The sequence below is a fragment of the Mauremys reevesii genome, linkage group 3, assembly GCF_016161935.1.
Source record: "Mauremys reevesii isolate NIE-2019 linkage group 3, ASM1616193v1, whole genome shotgun sequence".
Classification (NCBI taxonomy): Eukaryota; Metazoa; Chordata; order Testudines; family Geoemydidae; genus Mauremys; species Mauremys reevesii.
In genome coordinates, this window is record NC_052625.1 from 194,739,179 (window position 1) to 194,765,291 (window position 26,113).

Sequence of the window (26,113 nt, forward strand, 5' to 3'; positions counted from 1 at the left end):
TGTTACTGGTAAATGCCCTCTTACAATGTCTGAGAAAGTATGTGTACAATCAACAAAACAGTGAAGTTGACTATGTTCAACATTTTGTCAAGTGCACAAGACAAACAGACCGGCACAATTTGCCACTATTCTGTCTCCGTTACAGTCATCTTTAGGATTTATTTTTATAACAATAGTAGATTTAAAATTTTTCAGATGGAAATGTGAGGATAGTTTCTGGATTCCAGCTAATGTATTCACCGTGCAGTTCAGAAGAGAGGGGTACAAAGGTTCCTCCAGGCACACTGCAATCTGAAGGCCACTGTGTGCAGGGCTGGTTATCCCCAACGTACATTAGAATAATCTGAAGACTGCTTTGTGACATCTCCACGCCACCCTTTGGGATGATTCCCCTGGAGCCAGATAGGGCTGATGAAACAAGAGGATCAAACCAGTGATTTTCAAGTTGATGGCTTCTCTTTCACTAGAATAACTGAAAAATTAGCTTTGTTTTTTGTATTCTTACAAATACTTGTCTGTATTAAGGTATTTTCAAGGCCACGTCTAGGACACTTTGGTTTGTTCCATTGTGGGTAGTTTGGTAATTCATGATGGGGGCCTCTGGGAGTTACTGTAATAGAAAGAAGGCTAATAACAAGGAAGTAAAGTGACTTGCCAAAGTTCCTGAGTGAGTGGCTCACTAAGATTTAAAGCCCAAAATCTGTTCAGATTCCTAGTCCTTTATGTTAATCATGCCACCAAACAGCTTTCTATTTTCTTATTGTCCTCGTTACACCTTAAACTGACTGCTGATTTTTAGTACAGAACAGAGAGCTAGATCCTGAAACATGTAGAAAGATAAAAAGGAAGCTTGAAGGCTCAAAGAGTTGGTAATTGCTGCTGCTCTTATATGTACGACATCACTGCTCTGAATACGGCCCAAATTGCAGCATCTGAAAGTTATCATCTTATGGCTGCTATGAAGGAATAGTGAAATAACTTGGTGATTTCTGTCTAGCTACTAGTGAATAAATATCCACATTTTTTAAAAAACATCGCAAATGATACCCTTGAAAGCAGTGTGTCCAAGGACTGATTTGTCATGGAGGCTGAACTGAACTCCCTTAGTCCAGATTAGGGTTGAGAACCATGTCACTACGTCTAATTAGAGTGCTGAAATTCACCCTCGAGGAGGGCTAGCAAAAGTCTGTGCACCACTAAAGATCTCAGAATAGAACACAGGGCTTTATTCTCCAAGTTTGGCACCCTGGCACCTGTTGCACCATTAAATACACTTCAAGAAAATGTATTAGCCTTCATAATGGCTTCCTAATAACTGAAAAATTAATTGAAATCCGTCAACCTGCAAAATGAAGCTTTCTGAAAAAGAACACAGTGCAGGGATTTAGTCCTGCATTTAAAACACTGTGCCCTTACTAAACCTTCACGTACTAGATAATAGACCACATAAGGTAATCGTGCGCTCAGTGCACTGTGTCTCTTTAAAGCCCATACAGCGCTCACTTGTAAAAACACTTTTTTTAATATCTTACCCTAGTACATTAAACCTAGAATTTCTGGAGAAAGCTTTATGTGCCCATAAAAATGGTATATGAAAAAGCCTAAAATTAAAAACTGTGTTTACGTCTAACACTTACGTGCCTTCAAAGTATACTGGAGTACTATGTAAGAATATACTAAAAGCTACTTATAGTACTGAACCCGAGTTCATAGTAAGCTATTTTTGCACCTTTTTGGCACAGTGGAAGATGAAGAGAATTGTTATTTTTGATACATGCATAAAAAAAACCCAAGTTGTAACAAGATGAACTATGATCTAATTTACCTGCATATAATGAAAGCAAAAACATAGTTTCCTAAAGCATTATTTTTGGCTCTGACCACTTTAAAGGTATGCAAACGTTCGCATTTAGCCTTTCTTAGCACCCTTCTTTAATGTAGTTTAAGAACTATAATGCTTGTTTCACAAATACAGCCTGGTTGGTTTCCAGCCTTTTATCTATTTTGTTAAAATATTTTCAAGTGGGTATTCACCCACAAAAGCTCATGCTGCAAAACGTCTGTTAGTCTATAAGGTGCCACAGGATTCTTTGCTGCTTTCTTTAAAATGTTTGCCGCAGTTGTTCGTTGTGAAAAAATGCATTGTGAAAAACCAGACAGTATTGATTGAGGTAACTGTTACTGTCACAGCAGAGTGAGTACTCCTTTAATCAAATTTTTAATGTGCCGAAGTTACAAAAAGAAAGAGAAAAATAACTAGCCCTAAGGTGACTATTAACATACTCTAGTTAAGCCATTAAACCGGTGATTAAGTTTTAAAATATTATTCCCCAGTATTTCTTCTCAGATTTTAAAATATAGATACAGTATATACTACTTTCTTTGTAATGTGCAAAATTGTAAAATACACTTAGTTTTCATGAACTCATTTTCACTGCTATAATTAGGGTTATTTCAACACTTTCATTTTCAGGGAGTCGTAATTTGACTGTAATAAAAATATAATCAGACTCTGAGGTCTCAATTTTTTTCTAATTTTGAGAAAATTGGGCTTGCCTTTTTTCCCCCTAAAAGGCTAAATATGTTTGTGTGCTTCCTGTGCATTAAAATAGTTCAAAATAAAATGTTTTCAAATATTGACTAAGCATTTTTAATAATTTAAAGATAAAAAACTATTAATATACAGTAACTTTGCACTCAGACTACAGCAAGTTCTGTTCCTAGTGCCCAACCTGAGTGCTCTAATTAGAGTAGGGACTAGGGAACTCCACAGGACAATGGTGGGAAACAATCCTACATCTTCACCGGGGTTAGGGCAGCACTGATGCCACTCCACACTTGTTATGCAGCCTCAGAATGGGAATAGTCTTCATAGCCCTTACACTACCCCCCCAGCACCATGTTGGGTCAGTGGCAGTAGATCCATTTGCCCCATCACTGGCTGTTCCACCCTAAAAAGCCATTGCACTTGAGGCCGACTTTGCTCCCTGTAGCGAGGCGGCCTGACTCCCAGCCGCACCTGAGAGGGCTGAGCCAGAACGGACACCGAAGTGGGCGTAGCCACCGCTGCCTGTTCCCGCCCCCCGGAAGTCAAGGGGCGGGACAGGAAGTATAAAAGCCCAACTCCAGCGCTCAGTTGACCGCTGGCCGCCAGAGAAGCTAGACGCTGGTGCCCGAGCTCCCGCTGGGCCGAGCCTGCCCCATGCTGCCCCGCCCTGACTGAGGGCAGGGGGTTAGATACTGAACTGATTATTTGCTCAGCCCCTACCTGAGGGTCTGAGCCTGGAACTGTAGGGCGGTCGCCCGCCCTGAGTTAGGGCCTGGGCTAATTAGATTGTTTGTTCGCTCGGCCCCGGCCTGCGGGCCTGAGCCCTACCTTACCGTTGGTGCCCCGCCCGGAGCTAGGGCCCGGGCTAAAGAGACTGATTTCCGACTCAGCCCGCCTGAGGGCCTGAGCCCCCCCTGACTGTTCTTTGCCCTCTCAGACTACACTGCCGATAGCAGACACATGTAGCGAAGCGGCCTGGCTCCCAACCGCGCCTGAGAGGGTAAAGCCCCAACACCGGACGCTTACGCTCCCATTGAAGCCAATGGCAAAGCTCCTATAGACTGCAATGATGCATCACTGATCCTGACATTCCTAGGAAGCTGAGCTATACAGAACTTGAAGTATATACCTTCTGTGCAATTTCCTGAAATCCTCCTTCGCCAGGCAACATGATCATAGGAGTTCTACTGAAGCCAGGGCCCTCAGCCACTAGGAAGGAAGGAATTGAAACATGTTGCATATAAATAGTACCTCTGACAGTCACATAGGACAGTTCATTACAATACAATTATAGCTTTGCACTCAGATATTATGGTTGTATGAATCAATTATATGAAGGTTAACACTATAAATACATATTTTGCCCCAACCTGGACTATGTGGTGTATACTTTGAAAAAAATGCCTAAGTATATATTTACCTGTATTCCAGTTACTCAGGTAAATGTGTGTACCAGTTCAGAAGTAGTTATGGTCTCTTTGAATAAATAAATCATATTTTATAACCTTGCATGAAAGAATTATTCTCCTGTTTTGCCTTTTTTTAAAAAAACGGAGGAAATTAAAATACAGAGCTTTGTTGTGCTTTCACTAAATTAAGGAGGTGCACTAACCAACAAAACCGAGAAAATTCAATGATACGGCTCCTATTGTGTTGGTATGAACTAAGGATATTAAGACAGATTCTGATCTTGCTTGCACCAGTTTAAACCCAGAATAATTCTGTTGAAATCAGTGGAGTTATTCTGGATTTCCTTGGGTGTAAATGAGACCTGAGTCTGGCCAAGTGTGCTTCGTTTCCACCATTGGGAAGGAAATAGAAGCCTCATTTTAAATTATTTTTGTCACATTCGTATCTTCATTATCATTTGAAAGATGATTTGTTTGTAGTTTACATAAATTAAGATGTCATTTTTGTGTGATTAGAAGAAGAGTGTTGTAAGGATAATGCAAGTGTCTTAAACTATGGTATTTTCTGCACAGAGAAGAGTTACACTAAGATATCTTTTCGGTTTCAGTAGTTCTCCAATTTCATATGATATTTGAAAAAGCTGTGTTGCATTATTGTCCATGCCAAGGTCAGTTTTTGAAACACTTATAAATGTATTGGCCCAAATTCACACATAGGGTAACTCTATTGACTTGACTTGAGTTACACCAGGGATAAATGCAACCCATGCTTTTTATTTTTTTTACCCAGCCTCTTTATATTTTATGCTGGAAATATAAGTACCTTGTGTGCCCTCAGACTAATCAGAATAAGAAGCAGTTTTGCCTTTGCCAAAAAATAGAACGATCATTTTTCACATTCTTACATTTTCCAGTTCAGTTTCAAGTAAGATTATGTTACTGTGACTTCTGAATTCCTGAAAACTCTCTGGTCTCTGTAGCTGTAAAGGCCCAAGTGAGCATTTCAAGGAAAAATCTGAAGCTTTTCATGCAGTATGTTTTGTGTTGTGCATACCAGATACAGTTAGCGTTTTGTGTGCATGTGATTAGTGTGGAAAAAAATTAATGCAGTCCAGTATAATGATTTATGGACTGAATCCTTTGCCCACTGAACACTTGCCAAAACGAAAATCTTTTTTTTTTCTCCTTTGGATATTAGAAACAGCTACTGTTTTTGTTGATCTTTTTAACTTCTGAATAGGTCTATTTCAAGACATAGCAGCATGGGAGCTCAGATTAATAATATACTTATTCAGCCAGTGATGCTGAGTGAAACCATTGCTAGCATGAGTATGAAGGATAGAATTTCTTCAAATTATTTTCAGGTGCATTAATGTATTTCTGAAAGTGGAGTATGGAGGCATTTTTGCATGAAAAGAAATGAGATTTATATTTTTTGTATCATGTTGCAGGTGTACACATGAATTTTAATGTAATTGTATTCCTCCCACCAGCTGAGAAAAACAGGGATGAAAGCAAACATCCTGTGATGAAATTCTCCTTACTGGAAAAATGTTTCCCAAGCTTGGGGAAGGGAAGCAACTAGTCCAATGAAAACTTGATGTCCCCACACCTGGTATTCAAAGTGACCGCCAGCCTGATTCCAAGCCCATTGGATTCAGTGGAAGGAATCTCAGTGACTTAATCGGGTTTCGGATTAGGCCTCATTAGTCCAGCAACTTATTTATCAGTTTGCCATAGGTTTGGTGTCAACTCGTGTTATGCTGTCTTTAAAATGGACTCTTTTCGGAATTGGAGGTGGACTTTTAGCCCAATTTTCTTGAAGCCACCCACTTTGCTGTTGGTGTAAAGGGGGTTATTTATTATAGTTGTGTTAAAGGCTCTTCTCAGGAGACCTTTGATCCATGGACAGAAGACTCAGTGGACTTGGAGGTCTTGGTGGCCTGTAGAGGCACAGCCTTTAGGCCACAATGATTACAATGTAGATGAAGGCAGTTCTTTCCCTTTGCACTCCCATGGCAGCCATAATCTAAGCCTATGAAATTGCTCAATTCTTTCTTTGTGTCCTTCAAGTCTGAGTGAAAAAGAACATTCCTAGCATATGGATAAGATTGGTACTGTTGAAAGTGAAGGACTTTTCCCTAAAAATGTCTTCATGTATATTTATAGAATTAATGTTTGCTATTGCCCGGAAATTCTCAGCAGGATCAGCCAGCTAGTCTGCCCCCTTTATAGGAAGAGCTTTGCTTTTTACTTGTCTGCTTAGAGGACTCACGTCTGTTTTCTAGACTGCACTAGAAAATTAGTTGAAGAAAAGAAACAGGGTAGAAATTACAGTTGTATATGCCGAGAAACAAGAGGTTTTACTTTTAAGTGCAGCATTATCATTATCGAGATACGCCAAAAGTTTTTCAGTCTTTATATAATTTATGACTGGAATTTTGGTTAATGGGAGTTGGATGACTGACTCCCTTAGGCACTTTTGAAAGTCCCAGCCTATATTTTTAAGATGATATATATTTTCCAACATGTCACCACACAGTGTATTTATCTGAACTTATTTTGAAACCTAGTAAATACAACTTATTACAGAAGCAGTAGTTTTACATTTCTTTGTTTTTATTAGTTGCAGCAAGCAGCTGAAGTTTCTCAGCTGAGAGGAGCTCGAGTCATCTCTGCTGAAGATCTTCTGTTTTTGATGCGCAAAGATAAGGTACAGTAATAAGCTAGTCAATTTGTATTATGAATTGTAAGTTTGACAGTGTGGATGTTAGCTTATTGTGTTTACTTAGTTTAAACCAAGGGAGGCATCCCTTATGCATAGCAATTTGTAAAAGAATAATATAATTATAATTAGTTTAGTTTTAGTTTCTGGGATAACTTCAGTTTATCGATAGACTTTTCACTTGTTTTCACCTGCACTGGCAGAGTGATGGCAAGTTGACCTACTAGGTTGGTTTCATCTCAAATAATAATTTAGACTATGATAAGCCTTAGCCTCTCTCTCCCTTCCACTTATATCATCATCAATCATTATAACATCCTTCCACTTACCTGAACTCTGGATCCCGATGTGACACTTGGCACAGCTCTGTCCTTTCCCCTCTCTACATCTAGGATGTCAATAAATCATGTCTGTTTTTTTTAATAATATTTCCCAAATCATCTCTCTTCCTTCTCCCTCCCTCCCAAACAAGCTTCTAAAACCCTGGTTGATGTCCCATTCCTCTCTCATTTTGAGTACTGCCACCCTCAAACTGAAAACTCCAGTTAATCCTGAATGCGGCAAATAAAATCATCTTCAGCTCTCATTATTATGAATGTTTCCTCCTTATTTGAATTCTTCTGCAGGCCTCTGATCTCCTTCTACATCAAATTTGACATTTTCATCAATCAACATGTCTTATTGTATTTTGGTGTCCATCTTCCACAACCAGCTGTTGTCTGCACTGTCACCAAACATGAAATACCTTCTCTGATCCTGCTTGCCACTTCTCCTTCAAATCCCTCTCTTGCTTAGTCTTCCACTGCTGACCTCCACTTCCTCTCTCTTACCCTTGATTTCCTCAAAATAAGAACATGTTATCTTATAAAATAAACTACAATATCTAACAAACTCCTAGCCAATTCAACATTTATCTTAAAGTATTTTAAGGGCAGGAACTAACAAGATGTATATATGACCTTTTCTTTCTCATTGTCTACTTAGATTGTAAGCTCTTTGCAACATGGACCATCATTTCATTATTATTCCAGGGGCTACCAGCAACTTTTTTGTGAAGGTTGCCTTTTATAAGACCTCATTTTCAGTTGCTTATAACTTTGTCAAACTTTAACCATTTGGACTGAAATTTTTCTTGCCAAGGGTCTGCCTCGGGCTGAAATTTTGTGGAAAATTTCAACTAAAATGGTGTAGACTTTTCTAAGAACTAAGCTAGGGACAAATACACTGTTTTGGCCATGTTAAAAAAAATTCTGGTGACCTCTGCTTTGAGAAGCTGTAGTCCCTCCTTTCTGTGGAATATGAACTTGAAATTTGGCAAGAGTGTGGCCTGTGTGTCAAGAATGCTTTTTGCCATCCCCATGAAAATGCACCCAAATTAGGTCAAGTTATAAGCCTTTGAAAAATAGTTTGCACATGCTCAGTAGAGACCTCCTAGAGCTTAACAGATAAAAATTCTAAGGATTCCATCTCTAATGGGCATGCTCCAGATGACGTGACTGAGCATGACTTTCTGGGCCCTGGCAGCTCTGGGCTGGTGCAGGCCATGTTGGGCTGGGTACAAGAATTGAGACCAGGAAACTTGTCTCTCCTGTGCTCGCAATGCCCCACCTGCTGATGTGCAGCATGGAGGAAGAAGCTGCCTGATATAAATACAGAGGGGACAAGAGCCAACGCTGGTGGGGCGGGAGAGAGAGAGAAATTGGTATAAGGAGCTTGGGGGAACCCATGACTGGGACTGGAAGATGGGTGGGGGGACTGGGACTGACTGGGCAAGGAGACTTGTATTGGGAGCAGGGGGTAGAGACTAAAATTGGCTGGGCAAGAAGACAGGAAATGGGAAGCAGTGTGACAGTGGGAAGGAGGTGGGGTGGGGTGGGGAGACAGATCTGCTGAGGAGCTAGGATGCAGGGGGACAGCTAGGATTGGCTGGGCAAAGAGACTGGGAGAAAGAACTGGGTGGAAGGAGGAGCTTGGATGAGAAGGCTGGGAACGAGACAGGGAAGGGAATAATTTAGGTGAGGAGAGAGGCATCTGGAGATGGAGGGAAGGGAGAAAGACACGTTTCAGCCAGCATGGGGGAACTGGAACTGACTGATCAAAGAGACTGAAGACAAGGAGCTGTTGGGGTGGGAAGGAACTGGAATGCCTAGGCAAAAAGACCAGGACTGAGAGCAAAAGTTGGAGGGACAGTTTGGCAAAGAAATGGTAAAGCACAAGCCTGAAATGGAACCCAAGATTCCTGAGTCTCACCATTCCTCTACTGTCAGCAAATATTTATGAAACCCACTGGCACAGTATCTCATTCCCCTCTAGTAGAGGATGGCTAATTACTACTGCTGTCAGTTACTCCGTTGGCTGAAATGGTAGAGGTCTGTGTGGTGGATCTGCAGATTCCAACCCTGCTGATGATCCATGTGATGTCAGTATAATGCCACACGATGGATTTTCTATTTTTTAGTTTGCTTTTTAATAAATTAGAAAGTTACACGCAAAAACTGTGCTAAAAGAACATTATTAAGGTTGCAAAGTCAAGCACTCAAAAGTAAGGAAACTGAACAATAAGGAGAAAACAAAATATTGAGTAGCTGCTGATGAAGTAAACTTTGTCCATCCTGTGCACTGAATGACGCAGGTGTCCTGTGGAAGAAATAGCATGTGGTCATGTAATTAAAGATCCATACACCTCAGGGTCAAAATTAAGATTGCATGGGCAACTGTAAATCTGTATTTCCCAACTTTCAAGTGCTTGATATTTCAACTTAAATAATGTTATTTTAATGTAGGATTTTTTTAATATAATTTCTTCTTTGAATGCTTGCTTATAGCGATTCCAATTAGGTGTATGCGCGCTGTGTGCACGATCGTTGGAAGATTTTTACCCTAGCAACACTCGGTGGGTCAGCTGAGGTGCCCCCTCAAGTGGCACCTTCATGGCGCCAGATATATGCCCCAGCTGACCCAGCGCCCTCTCAGTTCCTTCTTACCGCCCGTGACAGTCGTTGGAACAGTGGAGCACAGCTTCACTGATCTCCACTCTCCCTAGCATTTGCTTAGTACCTGTTGATAGTTGTTACTAGTTACTTAGGATAGTTAGAATTAGTTTACTTAGAGGGGTGGAAGAGGGTCTTCTCCCCTATCCCGGTACCCTGGCAGATGCCTGGGTCTCCAGGCTTCAAACCCTGCTCGGCCTGTCTGAAGCCTAAAATGTCTGGGGGAATCCCAAGAAGCAGACAAGTGCCACATTTGTAAATCCTTCAAGCCGAGGACTAAGAATGAGCGGGACATTAGACTGAAGCAGCTCCTTGTGGAGGCGGCACTTAGCACCAGAACTCAGCACCGTCGTCTTTGGTGCAGAGTGCCTCTACGGCACCGACTAGCCCTGCACCGCGTTCGGACTCTGCTAAAGTCTTGCAGCACCAGATCTCCCCGGTACCTCCACCATGGCGCCGGTCCTTGTCTCCGGGCCAGAAGAAGAAGCAACCCAAGCAGGTGCCAACTGCTCGTTTGCCGGCTCGACAGTCAACAAATGAAAAAATGTGGACTAAAAATGTTGCAATCATTTTCATTCCCCAGATTTACAAAAGGAACAAGTTTTCAAAAATCAAAATTTTCTTTGATTTTTTTAAAAAATATTTTAATTTTTTTCCACCTGTTCCTTTTTTCCCTTTTTTTCTCTATCCCACTTTTTCTTTCCTTAATCACTACCCTTTTTTTTTTCTGTTGTCTCCAAATAGGGTAAGAAAGGTGAGGGAAAGGAAAAACAATAAACCAAAGACACCAGAAAAGCTGAGAAACAGCTACAGTTTGTGTTTTCTGATTTTGTCAAAACAAAAATTCTTGATAATTTTTCATTTTGAAAAATGGTCTATTTTTGACATAATCATTTGAAAATTTTCATCTCTAATCATAGAGCATGACATGCACACAGTAGCTGTTAGGCTTCCAAGAGGGTGTTTCAGGAGGTTGGCTAGTGTGCACTCAGAGCTCCTGGAACTGTGTGTTTATAGGTCTAAATTTTCAAAAGTAAAGAATGATTTTGGGTGCCCAACTTGAGATACCTTAAGCAGCCTGACTTTCTGAAAGTGTCGAGCATCCGCTTTCTGAAAATCAGACCCCTTAGTGATTTGGCACCAAAAATCACCTGTCACTTTTGAAAATTTAGGCCAGCGTCAATAGAATTTTTGTCACTGCACTATAATAAATCTGTAGAGGACCCAAATTAGCAGCTGCTCATGTTGATGATTCCGTAAAGTCAATGGGATTTTCCATGCATTGAGCTGCTGCAAAATCAAAGATTCTGGATATATTTAGTAAATATTACATATTAACTAAATAATGTATGTACTTTCTCTCTGCGTACACACAGTGTATGTTCTATAATGATCCTTATTCTGTAAAGCAACATTTTGTATACATTTTAATCATTGTTAATGTACTTTTTTTTCCTCCCTTAGAAAAAGCTTAGAAGGCTGCTCAAATATATGTTCTTCCGAGACTACAAATCTAAAATTGTCAAAGGCATTGAAGAAGACGATCTCCTTGAAGGTAGAAAAACTTGGAGATAATTTTGCCTTTTTAAGGAAATAATCAAATTGTGCACTGTGTATCCCAACAGAAAATTATATACCCCCATCTAAATAGTTTTTGACACTCAAAATATTGGCTTAGTTGGCAAGTCCATTTAACCTTTTGCTTTTCCATTCAGATTACTTCATAAAAGTTCAGTATTTCCATTTACCATCCAAATGATAAGTGGGACTGTTTAATGTCAGAACTGTGTTGAACTAAGAAACTGGTGCTGATTAAAAGGCTAATTGATTTCAGTATGTGTAATTTAAATGTGGCAGCTACAGTGTGCAAGGGAGAGGTACATGTCTTTGAAATTCATTTGAATGGACATTTGTTAATTTATTATCAAGGGGTTTTGACATATTTTATGAAGCAACCATAATCTAAAGTCACTTAATACTGATATATGACCAGAATTTTCTTCCTGTGTTATTTGAAGTTTTAAGGAACCAATGTATAGTTTAAAGAATTGGAAACGCTTTTCCTTCTCCATTTCATAAGCAAGTCACAGAATTTATAACAAATGGGCATAACTTTTAATCTAAGTAGATTTTGGTTTTATCTTGGGCCGGATCTTCAGTTAGTAAATATCCATTTAACTCCACTGAAGTCAGGGAAGCTATGCTGATCTACACTAGCTGAAGAGCTGACCTCTCATTTGCAGATAGTAAGGTTAGACCCTATCAGAGGTAAATCTTTCTTGCTTTTAACAGATACTTGAAGAAGGAGTCTCTTTCTGTTTTACACTTTGGCAAAACTTTTGTAACTTATCATGCCAATAAAGTCTCACTAAGTTGAACTAAATTGATTTGAATTAAGTAGTAAATTACAGTTTTCATATCTAAATCTTCTCTAAGTCAGAAGCTTTTGAAAATGCCACTAAAAAGTAAGCATTCCTCTGAAAATTAAGAGTCAAATTGTCAAATGCGGCTTTACAGTTGCAGCCATGAATTCTAAGCACACTGTATTTACACTTGCAGTGTCTGTTGTGCAAAATGCACATGCAAATATAGTGCTGGAACTATAGAAGCCCCATTTGAAAATTTGACCCTCCTTTTTTGTGGTCTCATCTACTGAACTTGCTGAATTTTCAGTTTATATCAAAATGAGGTTCCCAGCCTTCATATAGACAGGACATCCTGTGCCAGGATTTCTTCATGGGCTACTTAGCAACTGGCTTGTTGTCTTCCTTCCCCTTTTTCTTGTTTGTTTCTTTACTCTTGGTAAATAGGCTGTCTCTCCAACTATCTCCCTAATTGACAGTGGGATGAAACAGGCTGTCTGTGGAGCCACTCCTGCTCTAATGCCAACAGTTTAGTTAACTCTTTACCCTATGGTCTTCTGGAGTTTGGCTGAGGGGTGACCTATGTTATCTCCTGTCTTAGCAGCAAAGTTGCATTTTGAGGTTTGTGTGATGATTGCTTTTAGGACATAAGGTCATTAAGATTGACAGACTGCCATGTATGGGTTTGGGAAGGAGTTTTCTCCCCTATGTTACATTGGCTGAGTGTATGCATGCACATGAGAGAGGAGTCACCTCCCCTGGAAGATTCTGTGCAGATCGGTTGGTAACAAGAAAGGGTTTACAAGTGTTTGCTTACGATTGGCAGGGCAGGGGGCATATCAGTTATGGTTGGGCCTAGGGCGATTTTGGCTCAGGTGATTAGCTGGTAGTGCCCTATTTGATATAGTTTACTTTCATAGTGCACTCTGGTCATGAAAGGCTGTGACGTTAATAATTAACGTTGCAGTTGGTAAGTCGTTATCAAGGCTTCATTTTCCAAACTCTGGCGTGTTTGGAGTCAGAAGGAGCTAAAGATGGTGTGAGGATATAAGTAAAAGCAGGCCCTCACAACTGTGCACAGGTACAGAGCCTCCCATGAGCAAAAATATTCTTTTCCAAAAGAGGGTTTAAACTTAGTAAGTAGAACATTTAGAATATATTTGTCATCAGAATGGGAAGCACTGTGTTGTTCAAACAGGTCCTCACTTTTAATGTTTTTATTGAAGTAGGCCTTGCAGATGTAAAGAGTCACAGATGAACCAAAATAACAGACTTGTTTTTAATTTTGTTCACCTTTCTATAGACAAATTCAACAGTAGCAGTGTCAACAAACGTCAGAAACTGGCTCAAGACTTTCTCAACTCTATTGATCAGACTGGGGAGCTCTTGGCTATGTTTGAAGATGATGAGATTGATGATGTTAAACAAGAGCGGATGGAGGTAATTTTTGTCCTTTTCCCTACTAGGGTGACCAGATGTCCTGATTTTATAGGGACAGTCCTGATTTTGGGGTCTTTTTCTTATATAGGCTCCTATTACCCCCCAATGCCCGTTCTGATTTTTCACATTTGCTGTGTGGTCACCCTATTCCCCACTCCCATTGAATTCCAGAATAGAAAGGAAATGTGCAATAGATTTCATACATCATGTTCTGATTTTTTTTTCTCGCCACTTTTCAAATCATTGATGCCTTTCTAGGTAGATGGTGTAAATAGAATCTTATTTCCATATTTCTTCCACGAAGGAAATGTTTCTTGTTATCCTACCTATTCATGCTGAGAGGTAAGGGGATGGACTAGATGTAGTCATAGATCTTTCACTCCATCACAGCTCTGTTTCCCTTGGATAGACAGCAAATTCTATTTCAAAATATTGCGGTTAGGATAGTGCCAGTTGTGAGGAAGTCTTTCTGATTACTCCTTTTCTTTAAAAACATTTCCCCATATAATATATAATCAGCTTCCTTTTTCCATGTTAGCGTAGCTTAGAAATACAGTGGAAAATGTTCTGCTCCCACACCACACAGTCTTGAGCTTACCCTTCTCTCTTTAAGATCTGCTTCCTTTTCTACATCTACATTTAAAGTCTGTCTTCATTATTATTTCAGAGCTCTGCCCTGAATGTCTTTACTTCGTATTATTTATAAGAGCTCTAAAGCATCTTGTTTGCTTTTTAAAAAGAAGTTACATATTTTCAGTGGTAGAGAGGTGGTAGGGTTTTTTTTTGTTGTTATCTTCTTTGTGGTGAGCTGTCTGACATATTTAGCCATATTTGACGACTATGCCTTCTTGGTTCTTCTATCTGCTGGTGGATTTCCTAAGAAGCCTGGATAAGAAATAATGTGACTTTCATCCTGTGCTAGAATAGTGGTTTTCAGTCTTTCTTGTACTGGGACCTCCCATTCCAATTAGGCAGAATCTTGCCAGGATCTCCCTCCATTTAGTAATATGGGGAGGGCTGGGTGGTTGTGATCCCCAGGTTGAGAAACCATGCCATAGAGCAATGGTTTCCAGCCTCTGTAGCAGGAATGGCAATTCAGACAAGTCATTTAGGATCTTCTCTCCTCACCATTCAAACCTGCATTTTAAGTTCCTTGGAGGAAGGACATTTCCTTTGGTTGGTTCTGTACAGCACCATGTGTGCTTTTGGCTCAGTATACAAGTGGTAAGTAGTAATGATGTTCGTCCATCATTGTCGATGAAGACCTCAACAACTCATTCGTTCGATGACCGGACTCTGTGCGTCCAAAGATGACTGATCATGATATGATGTCGAGACTTGCGCGTGAATTGGATTAAAGTGAGGGAGAGTTGCGTGACGTCAACCTCACTCTCTCTTCCCAGTTCCAATCTGAATCCAGTGGCAGGACATGAGTCGAGACGGCTGGAGATAGGGCAGGGCGCAGTGGATGACCAGGACGCCTACGTGTCTTGTTGTGCTCTTGAGCGTTCCACAACGCTTGCTGTCACCGCCTTCCTGACCGTTGAACCAGGTTTCCTCAGTCAGCCGGATCCAGCCTTCGCATGCAATGGGTAGACAGGCCCTAACTCACCAAGGGTCTCAGACTCATCGGCTACCCTCACCTGGTTTAGCCCGCCAGTCGAGACGGTTTCCGGGGTGTGGCCGCTGTCGCATGCTGACAGCTACTTATAACTTTTACAGTACATTCACACTGATTGAAACACCATGAAATGTGTAGTCAGTGTTTAAATATCCTGTACAGTTGGTAACAGAACCAGAAATCTAGTTTGTGATGCATGTTACTTCAAAGCACTCAAAATTTTGCCCCCCTCCACACTATTTTTTAATTTTGTTTTTTGGAGTGGATAGGGAGAAATAAGCAATTGCAGGAAATGTATTCCATTCCTAAAAAGAAGAGTTGTTAGTATGTTAAGTAGTCTAGTGTATCACATTTTCTGTGTGCAGTAGATTATGATTAACCCATGCTAAATTCTGGAGGCAGTCCAACAGACATACATACTTTCAAAACTTTAACAACCTTCTTTAAGGAATTAGTGTCCTTAAATCGTGAACTGTGATCTAAAGGCAGTGTTCCTTTTAGGTATCAATTACCTCAGAAATGTGTGGTTATCTTGGTTTGGACAACTGCAAATGGTTTCAGTTCCACTTTGCCCAGGGCCAAAAACATGCTAAGTTGTCCAGAGTAGATGATAAACATATATTTCTGATGTCATTATGGGCTAAACAGGATATGATTGTTTAGTGGTATGGTTTCACTTATGATACCGAAAGCAAATATTGTCTATGCTTTATTTCTTTAAAAAACATTTGATAAAATTATAGCTGAAACTACATGAAATGTATTCCTCTTCTATGATGTCCATCACATATTTCCATCACTGAAGATCAAGGAAAGCTCCAACCCACTTTCAAACACTAATGAAGTAGAACAAGTAGCTTTTCAGCATTGATTGAAAAATATCAGCTAACTCTGTTGATTACATAGAAGGGGCATTCTATGATCAGAATATCTTGCAGCTAGAGACATTTTTCTGTATCATTAATCTGACACAAGCATACTACCTCTAGCAATGATAGGAATCAAAAAGGTGCAAGAGAAAGCTGAATAATCTTAAAATTCAGGGCTTAAAAGTAATTGAGAGTAGAAGAATCATTCTTGGTTCAGTTAAGTACATGATTATATTGCATTTGTGTTATATATTGCAGTCAGTGTATCAGTATAAGAAAGTATCAAAACCAGCAATAAATAGTTGCAGCAGTAGTCAACTGCCTTGTCAATAAAAACTGGATTAAAGATTCTGTATCACTGAATCTTTAAACCTCAGTTTCCCAAGCTAACAGTAAACAATCCATGTTATGCTACTCAGAGTAACAAAACTGTAGATGGGATAAAATATTCCACCTCATAGACATAACTTGACTATAGACAGTAGAAAGTGGAACTGTCAGGAGCATAGAAATTGCCTGTTTCTGATTTGATAGGTTACAGTTTCTCAAGAGTAAACTACAACTGTGGTAGTCTGTTGGGAAACCATGTTTGATTTATGGATTGCAGCCTCCTGCCTTTAAAGTGCAATAGAATAATCAGCATTGGCATCACTCTGAGATTGAATTTTCCTTCTGCTGCCTCTAGTGTACCATAGAATCCATGAGCACAATGAAACATTACAAATAGATTGCAAGTTTGCTTTCCTCTGTATCTTAAAAGTTGTACTTGAAAAGAGAAAACTGGGTAGAAATAGAATTAGTGTATGACCTGGCTTGGCCAAAAGGGTAAGCTGGCATGTGCTGGTCTAAGTTCTTTGCATTTGCCTTCTAATTTACTGATCGGAGTGTGTGCATGTGAATGTGCTGGTACTTTGAACTTTTCAAGTGGTCTGTTTTCATAAATATTAGATTGGCCACTTACTTCACTCTCCTATGGATGACAGCCTTTCAGATTTTGAGATGTGCTGGAGGAGCTTCAGGCTGCTGTGGTAGTGGTCTTCGATTACATGCCTTGTAGAGGCAAGAACACACTCTCTCTCTCTCTCTCTCTCTGGTTGGTGCCACCATATGCCACCTAATATATAAGAAGATATTAATTCCTGCGAGTTGGACCCTTTAAAAAAACAACTTAGCAGCAGTGCCACTTTAAGCAGGGGTGGCTCCAGGCCCCAGCACGCCAAGTGCGTGCTTGCGGCGTCATGCCGCGGGGGGCGGCTCCGGTGGACCTCCCGCAGGCGTTCCTGCGGAGGGTCCGCTGGTCCCACGGCTTTGGTGGAGCATCCGCAGGCACGCCTGCGGGAGGTCCACCGGAGCTGCGGGAGGTCCACCGGAGCTGCGGGAGGTCCACCGGAGCTGCGGGACCGGCAGAGCGCCCCCCGCAGCGTGCCGCCGTGCTTGGGGCGGCGAAATGGCTAGAGCCGCTCCTGACTTTAAGATTACAAAATCAAGCTCTCAAAGGTCAGGAAATGCACTGTTAAAGTTAAGAAGAGGAACACTCTACTGTCACGAAATACAGAGTGAAAGTAGATTTGCTCTTATATTTGGGGCAGACTCCTTTCTAAGCTCAGGTAAACTACAATGTTCTGGTTCGCTGCCCTGCACAATCTCAGCCCCACCATGAGTTAGAACAACCAACCTGTGCCAGCTGGTAACAGTCCCCAAGAGACCATCCACTAATGAGTACTGCGGAACTCCAGTCATGCCTCTTGTGGCCCAGCCTTTATCTCTGACCAAAAGGTGTGGTGGCAAAGAAGCAACCTATGCTGGCTTTATGTCTGCTGAGGCTTCCCCCATGCCAGGGGAATTCACAGCTGGATAGATAATGGTTTATATGTGGGCCCTCTGCACCTCCTCAGTGGTGGAAATGGCCTGGATCAGTGAAAAGAATCTGGTTTCCAATCTTAGTACATGGTGCATAAATACAGTTTACTCCATAGTCTTTATATGTACTTTGTTTATCTGACACGGCGTAAACCACAGCACTTACAAAATGCTAAATAAGTATCTGGCTACAAAAACTGTATACTGCATCACAATGTGAAGTAAGGATGCCGGTGGTCTTTTCTGACTTCTGAATGCTTAATTGTGCAAATACAGGATGTTTTCAAAAGTGTCTAAAGGGTTTAGGAGCACAAGACCCATTGAAAGTCAGTGGGACTTGTGCTCTAAAGTCCCTTAGCTGCTTTTGAGAATACCCGCACAAAGTTCTCCCAATGTTGTTTTTCACATAAAAATTTGTCAATTACTGCTCTATGCTGATAAAAATCAGAAACAAATATTTTAAGTCAGAACTCTTGTTTATTTTCAGCTAAAGTAATTACAAAAAAGACTTATTTTAAATGTACTTTAGTGTAGAAGGTTTCTTCTCCTTTCTAAAAAAGTCATTTGCCATCATTTGTTTTATAATGGTCCTATCTCCCCCACAGGGAAAAAGCCTTCCCATCAGAAAGCTGAACTGACATGCAAAGGAATGCAAACAGCATCACACTGTGAATGCTGTATTTCAGTTGTTGTTCCCTTAGGATTAAAAGGAACACCATTCATCTGCCACTCTGTCTGCTAGTTTAGGGATATATTTCCAACACTCAGATTTTATATAGCAATAATTCAGCAGGAATAGCCACCATAATGCTTTCATAGTACATTGCATTTTTGAATAAACAGTGGAGGAAAAATAACTTCAATAGAAGAATACAGTACCTTTAGAAAGTAGGCTTGAAGCCAAGAAAAAGTTAAAGCTTGGTTACATTTGGAAAAGGGTAGGCAAAATGTGTGGCTTGTTAGAAGATATTGTCCTATAAAATTACACACAAGACACATTTAAAAACGAAGTAGGCCAATATACCACCTGTTCTAAGATCCCTAGATTCATATTCAGTTTAGACCCGATTCTCCCTATACACTCCCAATGGAGCTAATGGAAATACTTGCATTGATTGAAAAGCCTATAGTGAGCCGTGCATAGTTCACGGAAAAGAAACTGGTTTCACTCACTCTTTTGCAAAATAGAGTAAGCTGCAAGGAATTCTTCTTTAATCTCCCAGCGGGAAGAGAGCTGTGTGTGGAACGTATAGGACTTGTTCATTTCTTGTGTGTTCTGTAGAAACAGTGAGTGTGGAGTTTCAGAAAGGTGTAGTGGTGCCCAAATACCTTGTTCATGATACTCATGTAAAGAACCAGCACAAATTGCTGCCCCTAGGTGAGGTGCACCAGGCTGGGGGCTGGGAACTGGAAGTAAGAGGAGACCGCCTGTCTCTTCTGTGCTCTCAATGACTCCCCCCTGGAGGAGGAAGCCATCTGGTTAAAATGCAGAGGGAACAACCTGACCATAAGGGGGAGAGAGGAGTAGATTGGGATAAGTACTCTGGGACTGGAGGAAGGGATGGAAACTGCTACTGGGAGCTGGAGGGGCAGGACTAGAACGAATCAGGAAAGGAGACAGCCTGAGAACTGTGGGAATGAGAGGGATTGGCTGGACAAGAAGACTGGGAGCTGGTGTGCGGAGGATGGCATTGGGAGCCAGTGAAGGAAACGGGGGGGGGAGGTGGAGAGCAAGGTGATTTGGGGGGAGCTGGGGAGAAGGGGGCAAGACAGAGACTGGATGAACAAAGACTGGGATTAGGAACCACTGGGTGGGGCAGCAAGAGGAGAGACAGATCTGACAAGGAGCTGGAGTGTGCGGGAGAACTGGGACTTGCAGGGAAAAGAGATTGGGACAAGGAGCCAGAGAGAGGGTGTTGGGGGAGACTGAAATTGGATGAGGAGCTTGGGGACGGAGCCTGGAACTGAAAGCTGGTGGGGTGGAAAAGGAGAGATGGATTGTACAAGGAGCCAGGAGGGGAGGAACTGGCTCAGCAAGAAGACAGGGACTGGATGTTGGGAGGAGGAGGAACTGGATGTTGGGAATCCAGCGAGCCTAGAGGGAGAGACTAGGACTGGTTGGGAAAGGAGAATGGTGCTGGGACACGGAACCAGGCATGCGAAGAGACAGGATGGAACAGAGAGATGTCAAAAGAGTTTGTTTCCACCACCGCACACTCCCATCCAGAGCCTGGAATGGAACCCGGGATTCCTGAGTCTCACCGCTCCTCTGCTGTCCGCAAATATCTGTGAAACCCTTGGCAAAGTTTTTCATCCCCTTCTAATGCTGGTTACAAAATTCAACCTGCTCCTATCATCAGTTTCTTGCTAGCTAACGTCTGTGTGGTGAATATAAAGGTTGCAATGCTACTGACTGCCCATGTGGGTGTCAATATGATGCCACCTTATGGAATTGTTTTCCAGTTTATAGTTTCTTAAAACCTAGAAAATTACACCCAAAACGGTATATTAAAAGAACATTATTAAGGTCGCAAAGTCAAGCACTCAAGAGTTAGGAAATATCAGAATTAAGGTTCCTTAAACAGCCTTCTTTTGCATGTGCATTATGATGCTATTTTTTCCACAAGACCCTTGTCTCATTATGTGCACAAGATGGACCTGCTCTGGGAATGAATCAGGATTGTGTAGTGAAGGAGACTGTTGCGTGTAGGCCCCTGCTTCATTTGTGGTGGAAGTTGGAAGGTGCATAGTGAATGAGGCACAGGGATTTCAAGAAGAGACAGGATGGTCTCATGGTTAAGGTGTTCAAATGCCATGCTGGCGAATTGGATTCTATCCCCACTTTTGCCACAGAGTTACTGTATAATGCTTGGCAAGTCACTTAAATAAAAAATTGATGCATGTGGTCACTTTTTGTGCGTTCCTCATTTTCTGGGTGTCTGACTTGAGACCTTTGGGTCTCATTTGCACTCTCAGTTGCAACTAAAGTCAATGGGAACTGTGCTTTGAGCATATCAAATGCTAAGTACTCCCAAAAATCAGGTTGAAGCTCAAACTGTAGCTACTTTTGACCTTAATCTCTCTGTGCCTCAGTTCCCTATCTATAAAATGGGGATTGTGACTGGGTGCCTGTGATGGGCCTCAGTGAAAATACCACACTCAGAGCAGACTGCAGGAAATAGGGCAGGCAATCCCCAAAACTGGTGGTTGACTCTATAAATAGATTCACTAAGCCAGTAGCAAAATAGCTTCTGCAGTGCAATACTGGTTAACCAGAAGCCAAACATAGTCCTGCTTAGACATTCCAGCCCTTGGCTCTGATCCAGATAAATAGTTCTGATAGGTTTTCAATAATCTCTCACCATAATTCACCATATGTGAGGTTCTTACTAATCCCAGAGTATCAGAGACACTTTCAGGTCAATATATATTTCAGATCTTACCCAAATATCACACTGTCAGCCAATGCTCAGTAAGCTAACTAAAGATTTATTAATACATGAAAAGGAGAGTTATAAATGGTTAATAGATCATATACATACAAATGACTTATCAGGTTTGTAGCAGTGATGGAAATGACTGCTGACTTGTAACATCTCTCTGGTAATAGCCAAGAGAATGGAAGGGCCTCAGTCTATAGTTCAAGATGCTCCTTTTAGGTGTAAATCCACAGTCCAGAGAATTAGAGCAGGAAAAGAGGCAACATGGAGATGTCTTTTTATATTCTCTGTCATGTGCATGGAAAATTACTGTCCCAAACAAAACCCACAGCCCCCGTTTGTGAAAAGTTACTGGCCTAAAATGGTGTCTAGGGTTACATGAGCAGGTCACATGTTTGCTGAATCACAGGGGATGGCCACTGGGTGGGATGAGTTTCTTCTATGGCCCATTGTGGGAATTGAATGTTATTGATAGGCCATCAATACATGGCTGTCTAGCCCTGATGTAAATCTGTCTGGTGAATGTCATCCAAGAATACAACACAGGTTTAAGATACAAGTACATAGCCAATATTCATAACTTCAGATACAAAGATGTGAATGGAATTTCACAGAAGAGAGTAAAAGCACTTCTGTTTCCTGAGAGGTGTCTTCCTCCTGAATAGCAAAGGCCTGCTGCAAACAATGGGAATGTTAATGCTTCTCGAACTAAAGGCCAAAGAATCCTTTAGAATGGAAAGTACTGAGCAACCTAAATATATGGGGCAGTGCCCACATACTGTGTTCTTCCCTTGATACAGGAAAGAAAACTGATCCAAGAAGAAAGTGTAGATAAAAACTTATCCTTACGGCAAAACCCTGGGAGTTTACTCTTAGCATGGGCAGCATGTGAACTGAGGCTCGGGGAGGCCACCCTCCAGCCCGGCCCACCCCTTCTGCCTGAGGCTATGATGAAAAATTAGTTTTGCTTGATCATTAGTGTAGCGGTCTTACAGGTATTACCTGTCATGGATCAGTGTGGGCAGTTAGGCCTAGTGGCTGGAGCAGTGGCAGTCAGAAACTGAGCAGACCTGGTACAGGAGTGATTGCAGCTCCGGGTGTAAGAATGTTAGAGGTACCTGCCATAGGTGTAATTTTTGTGTGCATCTTTTTGGTCTTTTTTTTTTTTGTAAATCTGAATAAATAAATAAACATAACTAAATCATTTTGACAATCAGTCTCCAAGGGCACACCAGTCTATCACCCTGACAGGGACTAGGATCAAAGCCGAGAGGAGATAACATTTTGACAGTGGTATATTTTTTAACAGTCTTATTTCTAATTCCATCTCAAAACTCAGAGCCAGCATGTGCCCATCATGATGACTTTGGTCATAAACTGCATGGGATATGGTGGATCATAGAATTATAGAATATCAGGTTTGAAAGGGACCTCAGCAGGTCATTTAGTCCAACCCCCTGCTCAAAGCAGGACCAATCCCTAACTAAATCATATAGTTGTCATAGAGGCCATGAGATCCTAGAATACTGTTCGGTGTTGCTGCAGCTGAGGGGCAAGAGTGCTGTCGTATTAGGATGATATCATTGACTACATTTATGTAAGGGAGAGCACTAACCCAATATCCTCAGTTCCTTCTCCATAGCCCACACACACAGCCTTGAAGTTCAAAGGACTCCAAGGGAGAGGAGAAGACAGATGGATAGTGTGAGAGTTAAACAGAACTACCTCTGTCTGCAATCTAGTTAGCCTCTCTTCTTATAATTAGTTTCTTAGGTGTACTCTTAATTTAGTTAGAGTAGTTGGAGCTGCTTGCTTCAGATTATCCAAAAGGCTCTGTCAGATCCCAAACCCCGTACAGAATTCAAAAGGTTTGAGTCCTGCTCAGCCCTCTTTCCATAGACTGCTGCATGTTTGGTGCCTAGTGTGCCTGGGAAAGGTTCACATATGTCCTAGAGAACAATTTGCTATGCTTTCACCCCTCGCATGAGAAAGGACAGACAGCTTAGCTTGGAGGCACGTTTGACTTCCTTGAGCCTCCAAGTAGACCATCTTAGTGCTCCTTCAAAAGTTTCAAGGTCTGGCTTCTGTAAAGCGATCTGAGATGCACCCTGCCACTCCAGCTTTGATACTTTTGTATCAGAGGGGTAGCCGTGTTAGTCTGGTTCTGTGGAAGCAGCAAAGAATCCTGTGGCACCTTATAGACTAACAGACGTTTTGCAGCATGAGCTTTCATGGGTGAATACCCACTTCTTCGGATGCAAGCAGTGGAAATTTCCAGGGGCAGGTGTGTATATATAAGCAAGCAAGAAGCAAGCTAGAGATAACGAGGTTAGATCAATCAGGGAGGATGAGGCCCTGTTCCAGCAGCTGAGGTGTGAAAACCAAGGGAGGAGAAACTGGTTCTGTAATTGGCAAGCCATTCACAGTCTTTGTTTAGTCCTGAGCTGATGGTGTTAAATTTGCAGATGAACTGGAGCTCAGCAGTTTCTCTTTGAAGTCTGGTCCTAAAGTTTTTTTGCTGTAGGATGGCCACCTTAAAATCTGCTATTGTGTGGCCAGGGAGGTTGAAGTGTTCTCCTACAGGTTTTTGTATATTGCCATTCCTAATGTCTGATTTGTGTCCATTTATCCTTTTCCTTAGAGACTGTCCAGTTTGGCCGATGTACATAGCAGAGGGGCATTGCTGGCATATGATGGCATATATTACATTGGTGGACGTGCAGGTGAATGAACCGGTGATGGTGTGGCTGATCTGGTTAGGTCCTGTGATGGTGTTGCTGGTGTAGATATGTGGGCAGAGTTGGCATCGAGGTTTGTTGCATGGGTTGGTTCCTGAGCTAGAGTTACTATGGTGCGGTGTGCAGTTGCTGGTGAGAATATGCTTCAGGTTGGCAGGTTGTCTGTGGGCGAGGACTGGCCTGCCACCCAAGGCCTGTGAAAGTGTGGGATCATTGTCCAGGATGGGTTGTAGATCTCTGATGATGCGTTGGAGGGGTTTGAGCTGGGGACTGTATGTGATTGCCAGTGGAGTCCTGTTGGTTTCTTTCTTGGGTTTGTCTTGCAATAGGCGGCTTCTGGATACACATCTGGCTCTGTTGATCTGTTTCCTTATTTCCTCGTGTGGGTACTGTAGTCTTGAGAATTCTTGGTGGAGATTTTCTAGGTGTTGGTCTCTGTCTGCGGGGTTAGAGCAGATACGGTTGTACCTCAGTGCTTGGCTGTAGACAATGGATCTTGTGGTGTGCCCGGGATGGAAGCTGTAGGCATGAAGGTAGGCATAGCAGTTGGTAGGTTTTCGTATAAGGTGGTGTTAATGTGACCACCACTTATTTGCACCGTGGTGTCTAGGAAGTGGACCTCCCGTGTAGATAGGTCCAGGCTGAGGTTGATGGAGGGGTGGAAGCTGTTGAAATCATGGTGGAATTTTTCCAGAGTCTCCTTCCCATGGGTCCAGATGATGAAGATGTCATCAATGTAGCGTAGGTAGAGAAGGGGCGTGAGTGGACGGGAGCTGAGGAAGCGTTGTTCCAGGTCGGCCATAAAAATATTGGCATATTGTGGGTCCATGCAGGTGCCCATAGCGGTGCCACTGATCTGGAGATATATATTGTCATTAAATTTGAAATAGTTGTGTGTGAGGATAAAGGCACAGAGCTCAGCAACCAGTTGTGCTGTGGCATCATCAGGGATACTGTTCCTGACAGCTTGTATTCCATCAGTGTGTGGGATGTTTGTGTAGAGAACCTCTACATCCATGGTGGCTAGGATGGTGTTTTCTGGAAGGTCACCAATGCATTGTAGTTTCCTCAGGAAATCAGTGGTGTCACGGAGATAGCTAGGAGTGCTGGTAACATAGGGTCTGAGTAGAGAGTCCACATATCCAGACAGTCCTTCAGTGAGAGTTCCAATGCCAGAGATGATGGGGCGTCCAGGATTTCCAGGTTTGTGGATCTTGGGTAGTAGATAGAATAACCCTGGTCGGGGTTCTAAGGGTATGTTGATTTGTTCCGGTGTTAGTGTAGGGAATGTCCTGAGTAGATGGTTCAGTTTCTTAGTGTATTCCTCAGTGGGATCTGAGGGAAGTAGCCTGTAAAATTTGGTATTGGAGAGTTGTCTGGCGGCCTCCTTTTGGTAGTCAGACCTGTTCATGATGACAACAGCACCTCCTTTATCAGCCTCTTTGATTATAATGTCAGGATGGTTTCTGAGGCTGTGGATGGCATTGCGTTCTGCACGACTTAGGTTGTGAGGCAAGCGATGTTGTTTTTCCACAATTTCTGCCTGTGCACGTCGGCGGAAGCATTCAATGTATAGGTCCAGACTGTCATTTCGACCCTCAGGAGGAGTCCATGTGGAGTTCTTCTTGTGCTGTTGGTGGGAGGGTAACTGTGTATCAGTGCGCTGTTCAGTGTTGTCCTGGAAGTATTCATTGAGTCGGAGACGGCAAAAGTAGGCTTCCAGATCACCGCAGAACTGTATCATGTTGGTGGGGGTGGCAGGGCAGAAAGAGAGTCCCCGAGAAGGACAGACTGTTCTTCTGGGCTGAGTGTGTGGCTGGATAGATTGACGATATTGCTGGGTGGGTTAGGGGTATCACGGTTGTGGCCCCATGTGGCAGGTAGGAGTTTAGACAGCTTACTGTCCTTTTTCCTTTTTAGAGAGGTGAAGTGAGTAATGTAGATCTCCTGTCTTATTTTAGTGAAGTCCGTTTGTATGGAAGTTTGGTTATTGATGAGAGTCTCTAGGTTGGAGAGCTCTTTTTTGATGTTTTCCTGTTTGCTGTATAGGATGCTGATCAGGTGGTTCCTCAGTTTCTTAGATAGAGTACGGCATAATCTCTCACTGTGG

The 26,113-nt window shown here is 42.0% G+C and overlaps 1 protein-coding gene and 1 long non-coding RNA gene across 18 annotated transcripts in view; one reads left to right on the forward strand and one right to left on the reverse strand.

The window, feature by feature from the left end:
- Nucleotides 1-26,113, forward strand: part of SUPT3H (SPT3 homolog, SAGA and STAGA complex component) — a 448,093-nt gene that overhangs the window by 318,004 nt on the left and 103,976 nt on the right. For all 17 annotated transcript variants that reach the window (XR_005595949.1, XR_005595950.1, XM_039529531.1 and 14 more), the window contains 3 exons: nt 6,584-6,670; nt 11,137-11,227; nt 13,339-13,475. Coding sequence is in view for 15 of the 17 variants with exons in the window: in XM_039529531.1 (XP_039385465.1) it covers nt 6,584-6,670; nt 11,137-11,227; nt 13,339-13,475 (315 nt within the window). In the remaining 2 variants the exon portion in view is untranslated. The remainder of the gene's footprint in view (nt 1-6,583; nt 6,671-11,136; nt 11,228-13,338; nt 13,476-26,113) is intronic.
- LOC120400660 lies at nt 3,681-7,506 on the reverse strand. The gene is made up of 3 exons (XR_005595952.1): nt 7,428-7,506; nt 7,012-7,070; nt 3,681-3,757 (listed from the first exon to the last, which is right to left on the reverse strand). It is a non-coding gene; the product is annotated as an uncharacterized LOC120400660 (long non-coding RNA).